Raw genomic sequence first — 14,943 nt, forward strand, 5'->3', positions numbered from 1 at the left:
TTCATGACACACAGACAGGGTTTGTGCATGGCAAAAGTATTTTTTATAATACTTTCTCATTTTGCGAGGCCTCAGAATGGGCCATGCAGAGCCGCCAGAGATTGGCCATTCTACTCTTGGACTTTGAGAAAGCCTACAACAGAGTAGACCGGGATTTTTTAGAGCATACTCTATCTCGCTTTGGTTTTTCAGATGCATGGATTAGAGGAGTATCCTCTCTCTACAGATCAGCCCATAGCCAGGTACTCATTGGGGGGGGAAGAGGGGACAAATTTCATATTAGGCCAGTTAGGGCCCCCAAATAGAAGAACTATCCCTTAATATTTGCTATTTGTAATCCTGAAGGGTAGTTCACTATGGCAATCTGTTTGGAGAGAAAGAAAGAAAGAAAGTTTATTAAAGTCTTCGGAAGACCGATGGGTCTATGAGACTGTGAAAAACCTGGTACAAACGAGCTATGGTGGTGGAGCTACTAAACAAGCGTCCACACCAATGCAAATGCAAAAAATGCAGAATGTCCGTACTAAATCCTAAGTACAACATAGTCATGTCATGTCGATAGTCGACTATCACATCATCAGCATCATCATCATCCCAATTAAGACATCAAGGTGGATGAGGCAATGGGGCATGAAATCAGCGATAGAGTGCTGTCGGCCACTCAAAAGTGCAGTCCTGGCATGTCTCCTGGTCATAGCTCTGTATCTAACCACAGCTACTGTGACCCCCGTCGAGCAAGACCCGACTCTAAACATGGAGGGGATGTCCCCAAGTGTGATCTGTGTGTCAACCCTCTGTCTGCGCTATTGGGTCACAAGCTCCGGGTCACGATCATGTCGACGCCTCGTCCCATGGGTGTCCATGTGATCTGGCTGGAAAAACTCCGTGATAAAGCTCTGAGAGGGATCAGCGAAGGAAAAAGTATGCTCCTGTCTCAGTGCTCGAAGCATCCTCTCACGGTGTTTGAGTGCCTCATGAATGAAACTTGCCAAACATCGTTGGTCAGGGTAGGAGATGAATCAGGCCAAAATCCCATAGCTGTCTTTGAAGAGGCAGTGGAAACATCCGCGGATCTCATAGTAAACATGGACACCTGAAGATGAAGTGCTCCTCTGTCTCAACCTCCTGCGTGTCACACAAAGTGCATATGCGCCTCCCTAGGTAGTCGCTCTGCTCTGCCGCTCTCAATACGAAGTCTATGTGAAGAGACCCGAAACACCAAGTGAGATCCTCAATGTGTGGGGTAAGTAAATCTGAGTGTACCCTGGTGGGTCAATGACACCCTCCGTTGTTCCCCTCACTCCTTTCAAAGCTACTCATGCCTCAGTAGACACGTCTTGGGAGATTTTGGCTAGCATTGCAGTTTGGCATATTTGGAGATCCAGGTGTATAGAGGCGATGGAGGGTATCCAGGTTCACCCTTACCAGACTATGGCCAGTATTTGAACTGACACAGTACACACTCTAATGGCCATTTGGACGTGCATGCAAGGATCCTCCAGAGCAACCATTGCCAGGAGAGTTACTTTTTTCAGAGTTTGGAGGGGATCTCCTTTCTTCTCTGAGTTTCCTTTAAGGTTGAGATGGCATTTTCAGCCTCCGCCTTTTTAATAGCTCACTTTGAGCTGTTTTTTCCTCACTCTCGCATTTGAGCTTGCTCTAGCGGTTTTTCATTCATAATGAATGAAGTAATTTTCTTTTTTTTAAAAACCCTCCACTGTGATATGTAAGAAGTGATCTCTGTAGAAGCCCAGCTTCACTGGAAGATCACACGGACCCAACTGGGTCCGGAATGTGTGTAGCTGTAATAGATCCTCACGGATAACCTGGTTGACCTCGTGTGATAGGAGGGGAGAAAACAGAGCATCCGCCCAGTCCCTCAAACCATTTCTCTGTGTGTGCATACCAACAGCTCTGGTCTTCACCTGCTGCAAGTGCCATAGAAGAGGACATTGCTAGCCATGGTAGCCTGCTGCGCCCAGAGGTGTAATGCCCATACTCCCTGACTCAATACAGATACGTGATGACCTGAAATGCAGCATCTAGCTGTAATGGGGGTGACTCAAACTCCGCCCGAATGATCTGGTGAGGAACGGATGGCTTACCACGGATCATCCGTAATAACATGAGAACCTGTAGCCGCTCCACCCTGACCCACTCTGTATCCGACAAGTCTGGCTCCCAACATGGACTACCATACATCCCCGCTGAACAGACCAAGGAGTAAAAAAGCAACCCTTTGGTCCGTGGATCCTGAAAGTGAGAACGGAAGCACTGCCTCTCTAGCCTAGCCAATGAAGCATATCATCAGCTCAAGCGTGCCTGCATTGCGGTCTCAGTGTGAAGATGAATCTGAAAAAGTCAATGTAGAGGCCAAACAAGGTACCTGACAATGGACACCCCTTTTTGACCCCGATAGTACTCATGAACTCGTCTGTCCACGCAGATCCTATCCAGACTCTGCCTGAAACTCTCTCATAAAGTGGCATGGCAGCCCAAATGATCTCCTGTTCGTAACCCAAATCCTGTAGGCGCCGTATGAGGCGGGCTCTCAGAACCGTATCAAATGCCTTGCAAAAATCCACAAAGCAGCAGTAAACCCTCTGCTTCTGTGCCCTCGCCTCCTCAATGATACATCTGAGCGTGAGTGTGTGGTCCATGGTCCCATGATCACGCCGAAATCCGGCCTGTCTTGTTGCTCTTAAGTTCTTGACACTTTGCAAATTTGCTGACCTCGGAATCAAGTAATGATGCATAAATCTTAGACATGACATGTCCAATCACAATGGTCATGTAGTTCTTCGAGCTCATGGGATCCCCTGCCTTGTGAATGAGTGAGATAGATCCCAGATGCAATGAACACGGTACATAGTCCCTCGTGATCCTTCACTCACCCATTATAAAGTTTCATTACATCCTTTACTCCCCCCTAGTGAAGAGGGTGCAGGATGTGGGACGTGGCATATGTGAGAGATTAGGGACTGGCTAATTTGGGATATCATAGAGTGTGCGTGCATAATCAAACCACACCTAAGTGTCAGTGAGTGGTAAGGGGGACCGTCCCTCTAGAAATCTCTGTCAAAAGTCCTTACAGTTGTTACTAAACAGAATGTTTAGTAGCTCCTCCTCATTCCGGCGAACAAAGTTTGGTTTCTTTCTGCGTACCAATCGACAGTACTCACATAGCGTCGCTTGTTCGCTCAGAAGACTATTTTTGGTTTCGAATCTGAGCTGAAGGCATGAAGCCTTTCATACATCATCATACCAACTATTACAGGGTACGGTCCTAGGGGATAGTGGGCGGGTGGAGCGGGTGGTGTGGGGGAAAGTGTGAAGAGCAGCCTCGTGTAGTGAGTGGGTGACTAGGGCAGCACGATTCTCTAATAGGGGTATGAAGTCAACGTAGACGAGAAGTATGTACACGTGGCCAGAGTAAGTAGGTGAGTGATCGCGATCAAAGCGTATATCATGGTAGGTGGAGTAAGAACTCGGCGGGGTGGAAAGTGCTGCACGATGGGGAGTAGAAATGCTAAAGAAAATATAGGTATGATCAACCCCTGGGAGGAGAGCTGCTACAGTAAAGTCAATGTTGCGAGATGTGAAGCCAAGGGATCCCATGACGTAGTCCACAACACTGGAGCCTCCCCCATGTGGAAAGCATGTGAAACCATCTGATGCGGGCCATCTATCAAGACCATTATAAATAATGAGATCATGCATCCTGCCGAGGTCTAATAGGGCCTGCCCATAAGATGTGAACGGTCCTCATCTGTCAGCCAAAACCCGTAACATACCTGCCTCCTCAAGGTCAATGTCTGGCAGTAGAGTGGAATCATCCTGGAAGTCGAGGAATGGTGCCTGACGAACGCCTATCCTCGCATTGAAGTCCCCAACTAGGAGGACTTCTCCGCAGCTAGAGAAGTTAACAATGGACTGATAAAGAGCAGCAAATGGAGATGTCTCATCCTCACCTAGAATATCTCTCGCAAAGTGGGAGGTCTCAGAGGAAAAGTAGCAAACTGCAATAAACTGATCCCGGCTGTCAATGTGCCGAATCCAAATCCAAAGAAACCTGGAATGTGCATCTCTCTGCTCCACTGAGATGAACCCCAAAAGTGTGGATCTGTAAAGAACTGCGACTCCTCCTGACCCTGGAACCCCTCCTGTATCCCTCGTCTCATCTCTGTAAGCAAACTCCCATGTATACCCGCTGACTACTGGTAGTGGGGGGTCTGGACTCTGATGTGTCTCTATATAAAAGACTACGTCGTGACCTGTATAGGATTCTGAGAAGTTACCTGGTTATGACCATAAGGTACCATTACAGTTCTAGATGGTGCAGGATAGGGTCTCGAATATCTTAGTCTCATAGACCCAGCCTCCCTATGTGGAAGGGGAGGTGGGTGCCCGACGGGGGCCTATAAGTAGTCGTCCATCTCGTACTACTGCCCACTTCCCCTCCTTGCGGGCTTGATTCCGCTGCTGCAACAGGAAACGCCTCTCCTCAACCTATAGTGGAGTGAGATCCTCATCCATGGAGATTGCTCGCTGGCGATGTGAAACCGAAAGTCGTACCTGAGCGTCATGGAACTGTATGATAAGGGGCTGCTCTCGGTTGGGGTCCCTCCCTACCCGCCATGCTCTCTCAATCCTATGCTCAGTCACCCCTAGAGTAGTAGCCACGAAGTCCATCGTTGTAGCCTCAATGCATGGGATCCCACGACTCTGATGTTGAGAGTCTTACTGGCTCTCTGTTGCTCCTCCAGGAGGGTAGCCAAAATGGTTACCCTTTCAGGTTCTCGTTTGGCTACGTCAACCCATCTGGATGTCTCCTCCATGGCAGATTGCATGCTCACAATCGAGCCTCCACAATTGTGGTGCTCCCTGGGATTGTGCGTATAGCAGTGACCTGTCGGAGCTATGAGATCTCCTCTCTGAGTCCCTGAATAAGATCATCTTAGTCTCAGATAGCCTAAGCCTGCTCCTGTATGAGACACGCATGCTCCTGGGTGAAGCGCGTCTGCTCCTGTGCAAAGCGTGACAACTCCATCTCTCACTCTCGGATGCTATGTACCTCCATCAGCAAGTTCTCCCAAGCCTTTGACGGGTCAGCTCGCCCGTGCCCTAGCAGACACTGAAAGGACTGTGACATGAAAGTGGGGGGATGAGACTAGAGGCTGGGTGATGACTGGGTGAGATGGGTGTGATATGGTGATGATAGTGGCCTGGAGGAGGTGATCCCAACAGGGTGTGGGAACGTGGGCTATGACCCCTCCAAAGTAGGTGTCATAGTCGAAGAGAAAACTGTAGCGAAAGAAGAAGGGAGAGATGGAAGAGATGATGTCAATGACAACCCTCTATCCTAGGGGAGGAGCCAGTAGCTATAGCTACGGATGTAGATTCTATGGATGGAAGTGAAGCTGAAACTAAAACTGAGGCTAACGCTGAAGCTGAGGTTGGTGCTGAAGCTGAGGATGAGGATGTAGCTGAGACGGAAGCTGAGACTGAAGCTGAAACTGAAGCGGAAGTTGAAGCTGAGGCTGAGGTGGATCCCGCCTTTGCTTTCTGTCAACTCCGAGTCCACTGCGATTGTAGCGTGTGTTCACATCCTCAAGTTTTCAGTTGTGTTTGTTTCTTGGTTTTGTTGTGGTCCTTCTTAATGGCTTTATCCGTATCTTTACCACCTTTCCCCATTTCTTTTGGCTGATCCCGTGTTCGGTGCAAGTCTTAGTGCAAGAGCGAGAGCGGAAGCGGGAGCATGTGCAGGAGTGGTGAGGGCAGCTGGTAGCGGAGCTGCATGGTGGGGGGGGAGCTGTGAAGGCAGATCTACAAAGCAGTGTGGGGACGAGCAGCGGGCAGGGGGTAAGCAACGAACAGAAGAAACGGGGCAAGGCGCAACAAGGGCCAGGTCCCGCAACGGGGGGCCCCGCAACAAGGGGGGAGGGGGCAGCCAAGTGCCATGACGGGATAGGACAGGACGGGGAGGGAGCATGTCGAGGGCTGAGGGGTGGCAAAGCTAGGCGGAGGTAGGCTGAGGGTAGGCGGAGGAGGGCTGAGGGGTGGCGAGGCTAGGCTGAGCGTAGGCGGAGGAGGGCTGAGGGTGGCGAGGCTAGGCTGAGGGCTGACGAGGCTAGACGGGGGGTAGGCGGAGGAGGGCTGAGGTTGGCAAGGTTAGGCTGAAGGCTGGCGAGGCTAGACGAGGGGTGGCGAGGCTAGGCTGAGGGTAGGTGGAGAAGGGCTGAGGGTAGGCGGAGGAGGGCAGAGGGTAGGCTGAGAGAGAAAGAAAGAAAGAAAGAAAGTGTATTATTGTCCACTAGAGGCCAAAATGGGCCCATGGGACATCAAGAACTCTGCATACAAGATAGCACAAAATCAACGTGCCCCAAAGAAGAGGCATCGTCGAATATCATCTAAGTGCTACGCAATATAATGCAAGTGAAAGTACATAATGTCAAATCTGAGCCTAAATACAGAGTAAACTAGATGCAAGGAAACCGCCCCCGGGTGCAAAATGGGGGGGATGAGCACAATATGCCAATGCAAAGATACAAGTCCAGGTGTCACGGAGTCTGAGAACCAAAATAATACTGGAAATCCTGTCCATCGACTCTGCCTCCTGCTATGAGAGTACAAATCTGGGCAAAGGTGAGGTGAGCGGCTGGTGGGGCGAGATCTCCATGAGTGAGTCTCCTCCGAAATGCTGCCATCATCCTGGATCGTCTGGAGATGAAGCGGCGAGTACGTCCCCTATGTAACAAGATCCTGCGGCGTCTACAAACCATCTCATATGTACATCCACATGGTGGAGGCATGTGTCCTGTGTGGGCTCTACCGTCCTCGTGCTCCTCCTAGTCTCTGTCCTCTGGTATGGCGTGTGCCTGAGCTCTATGAGGCTGGGCTCTATCACGCTCCGGTCTGTGCTCTCTGAGGTAGTCTCGCCGAAGCATAGTGGCCTCCCTGACATAAAGGGCTAGGCAATGCTGATCCTCGTAGTCCATCACTCGTGAGAGAGGTCCAAAGCCATCCGTGAAGAGACAGTGGAATCTACCTCTGATCTCATAATATAGCGGGCATCTGCAAATGAAGTGCTCCTCTGACTCCACCTCTCCCATGGTGCAACAAGGGCAGATCCTGGTCTCTCGGCCTGGTCGCCGTCCATCCTCCATGCGTCGCATCCTACCAGCCTCTATCTCGAGCTGATGCGAAGAGACTCTAAGCTGGCCGAGGGCAATCCTCAGTGAGTGGGACATGTGGGTACCTGTATAGCCTGGTGGGATGACAAATCCATCCTCTGAGATCCGAAGGAAGTGGTCACGATATGTGGCCATCTTCACCGGAAGCTGCGTGGGATAAATCCAAGTGCGATACGTATGAAGCTGCAGCAAGTCTGCTCTCGTGACCTGGCTAAGCTCGTGGCGAGTCAACTCGAGATGAGGGGCATCTATGCTGTATCGGAACGGAGGCAGTCTATCCATGTCTAGTCCAAGGGATGTGAGCCATCTAGTGAGTCTGAAGTACCAGCAGTATCGGGTCCCTGATCGTGCCAACTCCATAGAAGATGCAAGTGCTAACCATGGCAACGACTGAAACGCTGCATCCAATGCAAGGGGAGTAGCTCCAAACTCTGCTAGCATGATCTCGTGCCGAACTGTAGCCTTGGCCCTAATGAGCCGAGAGAACATGATGATCTGTAACCTCTCTACTCGTCTCCAATCTGCAGCGCCGAGGTCTCCTGCCCAGAAAGGAGCTGCATACATCGCAGCTGGTCTCACCAATGTATCAAAAAGCAAGGATTTCGTATCGGGATGCTGAAAGTGGGACTGAAAACACTGACGCTCAAGATGAGCCAACGAAGCATACCCTTTACTAATCCTATCTCGTGCTGCATATGTCATGGTGAAGACCGGTCCCCTGAAACTGCCCCCAAATAAGTGTACTCTCTAACAAGCTCAATGGGCTGTCCGTCATAAGTGAAGTAAAACTCATCCGTGCTGTAAATACGATCAGAGGTGTTGAAAACCATAACCTTGGTCTTGCCAAGGTTTACGGTCAACCCCCTGTCCTGGCAAAACCTGTGGAGTGCCTCAATATGTGCCTGGAGGCCCTAAGCAGTAGAGGAAATGAGAACCACATCGTCCGCATACAGGAGGATAGGAATGGAGGATCCTGAGAGTGTAGAGCCCACACCACCTGTCATCTGTACAAACATCTCTAGCTCATCAATATATAATCCAAAGAGAGTGGGAGAGAGCGGGCAGCCCTGCTTCACCCCAATCGTGCTGCATACCTCCTCTGAGAGCCCCTCACGTGTCCGAGCCCGACCAGTGACCCTCTCATACAAAGCCATGATAGCCCACTGTATCTCTCCACTAAAGCCCATCTGGCGAATCCTCTGAAACAATCTGAATCGCAGAACTGTGTCAAATGCCTTCCTGAAGTCCACGAAGCAACAATAAAGCCGTTGCCTTCGTGACTTCGCCTCCTCCACCAGTGCCCTAAGTGTGAGAATGTGGTCAAGTGTCGAATGATCCCTACGAAATCCAGCCTGCCCTCTGGCTCTGAGTCCTGTCGTCTCGGCATGGTCATTTATACGGCTTTCCAAAACTGATGCAAAGATCTTGGCCATAACGTGGCCGATCATGATGGTCCTGTAATTCGACGGCTCCATAGGGTCCCCCGACTTGTGGATAGGTACTATGGTATTGCCTAACCAGGACTATGGTAGGCCTGTACAAACAGACTCATTGAAGAGACGGGAAAAAACAAAATCTAAGGCATCAATCCCATGGATTACATACTCCGCTTGCAATCCATCATGATCCTTAGCTCTCCCGTTCTTCAATCGGTGGACTGCTGCACGGACACTCTCTGGTGTGAAAAGAATAGATGAAGCTGGCCTAGGGGAATGGGATAAATCGATGGCTGGCTGATCTAAAACATCGTATAGAGCTGAAGTATATGCAGACCAGACACGTGGATCTGTAAGGGGGCTCTGAGACTTCGAGCGGAGGAATTTTCTCCAGAATTCCTTGGAGTCACAGCTGAAAAGCAAGCTTCTCAGCTCCTCCTCATTCTGGGCTAGAAATTGGCGTTTCTTGCGCCTAACCAACCACTTGTAGTCTCTCTTGGTTTCGGTAAGGAGGGGAGACTTCTCCTTGATCTCAAGATGAAGTTTCCTGCGGAGTTCCTTACACTCCTCGTCATACCAACCGTTGCAAGGAACAAGACCAACCGGTGGGGGACTAGACGAATGACACGTGGCAGGGAAGGACATGTGGGCGGCAGAAACGAGTGAAGAATGTAGAAGTTCCCACCTGTCCTGCGTGGATGGTAGAGCATCTAATAGATGAGGACGGAGTAGGCGGCTGAGGTTCTGGCTATATACATCATCGAACTGGTGGTCGAAATGAACCTCATAATAGGATTGGCGGTCGTGATGACGAGGGGGGGGTGGGTCATGGGAGACATGAGTCAAAGTAAAGTGGATGAGTGCATGGTCGGCAGAGGGCATGAAGGAGCAAGAGAGAGAGAGAGCTTTTGAGGAGGTAAAAGTGTTGGTAAAGGAGCCTTTATGGCTAATGATTCCACTTGGGTCTCACCTATCTTTCAAAGGCTGAAGAAGTCGACATCTTTACTGCTCAACCATACAACAAAGTCAAACAAACTCAACCTTCAGTAAACCAGAACTCTGAACGCACCTGACTGAACCTGAGTCACCCTCCTCGCAAGGGTACTATCCTCCAGTCGTGCAAGTCGATTCCCAAGAGCTTCTGAATCAAGGTCGTCCTTCAGCAGGGTCCCTGCTTTCAGGCTCCCACACCTGTGAGCCTCCTACTTGGGCTCTAATACCATGTTAGAAATCACCCAACAGAGGGTACGCACAGCGGAAGATTGATAGAATTGCCCAAGAGCTCACACACTGTGGTGTGGGGAGTGGAATCACTAACTTCTTTAACTTATGTGCATAACAAAGATGTGCAGACTCATCAATAGACAATGAGCCAGCCAGATATAAAAGACACCAAAATAATATATTTCCTTCCAAAGCTACAGACACAATACAAAAGAGAGAGATCCAGAGTCCCACCAATGGTGTGGTCCTCTAATCTTACCACAAGGTCCTCCTCCTATATGCCGGCTATCTCTAGACTCAAGCCCGCGTGCTCCACCTCGGGCATCTATAGACTTTCTGTCCAGAATGATCTTCTCAACCTTGCTGCCCTGTGTGTCAGCCTAGGTAGGCAGCCCTCTGTGAACAAAGTTTGCAGCTCCTCAGCCCAGTTCACCTCCTGGTCATAGGCCCAACTGGTGCTGCTTTGCTGCTCCTTCCTCCTCACTGAAGTGCTGCTCCAGAATATGATGAATGAGGGCCTGGAGGCCCTCCTTTTATAGGCCCCCAAGGGGCAGCAATAAAACCGACCAGCAGCATCATTCTGGCCGACCCAAACAGGCCGATCAGTCTGCTGCAAAACTGCCCTTAAAGGGCTCTCATAACAAGGGCCCCTGGCCTAAAACACTAGGGCTTTGGCCCTCACTTCAAGGGCAGATGCCCTACTATATATTCAGGGTTCATCCCCCTCCAAACCTGCTGCAAACAGTGCGCCTCCATGTACTAGATCCATCGCAATCTTTCCCAGACTATCTCGCCTCTGCTCCAGGCTTGTTCCAGCTCTAGGGCACCTGCCCAAGGTCCATACATATCCCTGAAACCAACCGTACAGCAGGCGCCTACAATCCGTACAGTTCTGCCATGCTTCCGTACTATTCTGGCCCTCTGATCTGCCCATAACAGCTCCGTACTGTTCTTGTTTCTTTCTTTGATTCCTGCCCACATGGCAGTCAATACTCTGCCCATGTGTCAACACCAAGTTCACCCCCCACATGCTCTCCTCATATGGGGGCTTACAGAAGGGGAGGTGACCTTGCCAACAAGGAGGACCTGAAGAACTTTTCTCTTTTTAATCTGCATGCAGATAGTTTTTTTTGAAAGGATGACTTTGTTGTGAGTCCTCTGTTGGACTAGATGAACTCCCATGGATAGACTCTGATGATGTACAAAGATTTTCAAGTTTAATATAACTCATCTTTTTTGCCCCCAAAAAAAAAAAGTCACATTTTCCTACATCTCCAGTCCTTAGATAACCTCTTTGAAAAGAACCCGGATTTCAACTTCAGCTTTCCATCATGCTCTCTATGACCACACTAGACTATGAAAAATAGGGTACATTCCTTCCACCCAAGAGAAAAAACAAGGGATAATTGAAAAGTACAGCTGCAATTTTATCCTATCCCTGGTTTTCAAAATCAAGGAATAATTGAAAAGTAGAGCACCATCTCCAGTTTAAAGACGAACAGAACAAATTCGAAGAAAATGCTGTTAATCTAGGTTTAGGAAGTAGCCATATTGCAGCCATACAAAATCAGGCCAGATCAGCACCTCATATGAGCATCAAAAATTTGGCAAATTCATCTTTCATCCATAAAAGCATTAGTATCTGTGAAAGCCAATAGTCTTTATTGACCAAAAGCAACAAGCTGTATTTTGATTCACTCTTATGGGCACCGTATCAATACATGCCATTCATACAATTGGACAAAAAATTCTATTTTGTATATATAGCCTTCGAGCCTGGAGCAAACATTAAGAATCTGACTACCCCCAATTCTGTCAAGGTGAAAGCCCTCTCACTCAATGAACCACAACCCAATATTTTCTTGTAAAAGTCGTAGAAAACAGCTGATGATGAATTCTTACGGGCACTTTCTTGGTGGCTGCAGCTGGAGGAAAATAGACAGTGAAGTTCATATAACAGCCACAAGCTGAGCTCCAATGCCTGTACCGCTTGTTGAAGCCATCGAACATTTTGCTACTGCTTACCTCCGTAACTGCCTCTGCTCCTTCTGCCATGGTACTAAACGGAGAGTGATTACAGGCACGTGAAGATAGGCAAGTTCCTGCTGGCAAAGGCAATCTCTTCTAAACAACACACACAGACCAAGAAAATGTTAGCACCATATCCAATGCTTTTTAAAAATCACAACACAATCATCACAATAAATTTGTTAACAATGCAGCCTACCCACCAAGCAGCAGAATAAGAAACCAGAGGGACAGAAGAAATCAGATGAAAATGTTCAAGTTCCAAAGTTGCATCTTAGAAGCCAAGACTTAGTAAGGAACCTGTTGTGGAAGCACAAATAGAAGCTAAAGAAAGTCCAAAACATGCCCTGAAATGTGGTTCAAGTGCAAATAAATCTATGAAGGCTGATGGCAAAGGCCCCCATAGAGAGGAAAATTTTCAGGCTTCAATCTGGTCAGACGGCTCGTGCTTTTCTTATGATGTCTATCTTACTCACTAGGATATCATGCCAAGGTTTTCATGGTGTTCTTGCAATCAAGAAGGCATCTTAGGCCAATGAACAGGAGTTTCACGACTCCTACCCACCTGCACGAGCTCGATGGTGCTCGACCAGTGTGATTCAACGTTGTCCCACCAGAACTGCCTTAGGCTCAAATAGCACCAACGATTTTTGGCAAACATCTCAGGAAATCGATGGCCTTAATTGGGCCAGATTTTACGAAAGGTGGCTTGACCAGTCTTTCCCTGCGACTAAACACTCTTAGCGTGGACTGTTCACTCCAACTCAGTTGATGAAGGCAGCCACAAGAACACAGAGCAAAGACATATTATGCTATGTTGAAGAACGAATCAAAGCGTTGATATCATTTATGCATTCATCTGTCTCCTCAATGTTGTCCAGCTACAAAATGGACGATCAGTATATCCAATCACCTCAGACAGGTTCAGCCTTTGAGAATGAAGGATCTATTCGGTACATTTGAAACTAAGGACAGACATGACATATTATGCTATGTTGATGAGCGAATCAAAGCGTTGATATCATTTATGCATTCATCTATCTCCTCAATGTTGTCCAGCTACAAACTGGACGATCAGGATATCCAATCACATCAGACGTGTCCAGCCTTTGAGAATGAAGGATCTATTCGGTATCATTTAAAACTAAGGACAGGCATAAATGAACGTATATGCATGCACGTGAACATCCATGCCAGATTCCATACTAATTCGGATAGTATCTATGAAGCTTGTATTGGTGGTGGTTTTTTAAGTCCACATTGTCGAGTGGATCCGCATGTTTTCCCGATTTTCACGAAATACAGCAGTTCCCATGATTTTTATTGAATAACATTCAAGGAACCGTATCTACCTAGATACGATATTTCTTTGTTTGTTTTGTGTTTATGTGTGTAAGCGCATGACCGATACCCAAGCGGATCCGTGACACTGGAAGCCCAGCTCATCCGAAGGGTCTGTGTCCAGTGCCATTTTATTGGGGTTTAAAAAAGGCGGAGGGTGAGACTGAGAGTGAGAGTGAGAACAAATTTTATGACCACGATCAATGAATCCTCCCAAATACTCCTTCGCGACAATAGAAATCCTGAGCTTTACAGAGCATGTTGTAAAACAGCGCGGCCAAAACAATAGCAGTAACGTTCTGGTGTTTTCATACTCACCAACGTAAACGATGCCTTCCTTACACACATCCTTGTCAGTTAACTTAAGGCATAACCTTTATCGGATCATTGATGCACCACTTAACATATACTCTGGTCGAATCATTAATGCACGACTTAACATTTACACCTTTGTCGGATCATTGATGCACGACTTAACATTACTCTGGCTGCAGCAGGAGAAACGTTCCAAAATCAAACAGCACAGTTGGCTCAAAGCTCCTAAGTCTTTCAAGTGACGCAGATATCCTCGCCTCATGATCCCTTTTCAAAATTTTGCTTTGAAACGCGATAACTTCGCCTCAATGATAACCCTTCAAAATTTTGCATTCTACTTGCGTTCCTGAGCTGTCTAGCGCGTCGCAGGAGCAAAGACCACGAGGCAAGGAAAAGCAAGGAGAGTGATGGATTGGTTCTACGAGGATTGGAAGACGAAATCGACAAAGAGCAAGATCGAGAAAATGCGAAGAGAGGAGATCGGCAAAAGCAATGCGCGAACAGAAAATGTGGTATGGAAATCACCAAAATGACAGGAATGAGGTCGACGAGCAACTAACCAGCAAAACAACAACGGGAAGCAGAGGCACCAGCTCAATTTACCTTTGCAGAGCAACTACAACTAAAAGCTACAAGCTTCTGTTCTTCATATATCATCTATAGAGGTCGTTTCACACCACCAACAAATAGAATTGGAGAATGGCCGCCACACGTGCTACCTCACACCACAGCCACTCGTCACCACGTGTGGTAGTTCAGTCATCCGACTCCTCATCTATGTCACCTGTGTTTGATTGCTGCAGCACTTGGAAAAGATGGAATGCACCGATCATGTCCCGGCCCCAGGAGTTGGCCATCGAATGGGCAATCTTCAAGGGCACGACACAAAAATCTCGTGTCACCTTTTGGAGGATGGCCGGCAAGTGGTGTGAACCCAAGTGGCATGAACCTCCACCGTCCCATCCACTAAGAGCCGGCGTTCATGCATAGGGACCAGTATGAAATTTAGAGTTGAAGGGGAAAAAACACCAGGTTGCAGTGTTTACACACACCTAATTCGATATTTTTCCGTCTCAATGTTTAGACTCTGCATTCAAAAAAAATTACGTGTTTGGAAGAAAACGTCCCAGTAGTCCTTATTGCTCTTAGTTTTCTCCCAAGCCCATCCCTGGAAGGAGAGGCTCATTCGGCAACTAGTTTTAAACCAAAAAATCATAATTACAAAAAAATAAACATTTGGATTTGCAGCCAACTAGTCGACAATTGCGAACGGCCCACTCTACATGAACAGGCTATAAGAGGCAATGGCAACGCAACCCAGCAACGGCACAATAAAATGTGGTGATGATGGGGTGGTGTGGTGTTGATGTGGCAACACAATTGGCTAGTTCCCAAACATGACACAT

The 14,943-nt window shown here is 48.2% G+C and overlaps 1 protein-coding gene across 5 annotated transcripts in view; it reads right to left on the reverse strand.

Moving 5' to 3' along the window:
• Positions 1–14,213, reverse strand: part of SFGH (S-formylglutathione hydrolase) — a 75,053-nt gene extending 60,840 nt beyond the window's left edge. The window contains exons 1-2 of one of the 5 annotated variants that reach the window (XM_087388277.1): positions 14,141–14,213; positions 11,756–11,977 (exon numbers count right to left, since the gene is read on the reverse strand). In XM_087388277.1, the coding sequence (XP_087244403.1) occupies positions 11,756–11,977; positions 14,141–14,194 (276 nt within the window). In that variant the 5' untranslated portion in view covers positions 14,195–14,213. Of the gene's footprint in view, positions 1–11,755; positions 11,978–12,436; positions 12,558–14,062 lie in introns of those variants that run through there. The other 4 variants (XM_087388278.1, XM_087388281.1, XM_087388279.1 and 1 more) reach the window with 4 other exon arrangements.
• Positions 14,214–14,943: the final 730 nt, after the last annotated feature.

This window comes from Dipteris shenzhenensis, chromosome 17, assembly GCF_047967505.1.
Source record: "Dipteris shenzhenensis isolate YYH24624 ecotype China chromosome 17, Dip_SZ_1.0, whole genome shotgun sequence".
Classification (NCBI taxonomy): Eukaryota; Viridiplantae; Streptophyta; class Polypodiopsida; order Gleicheniales; family Dipteridaceae; genus Dipteris; species Dipteris shenzhenensis.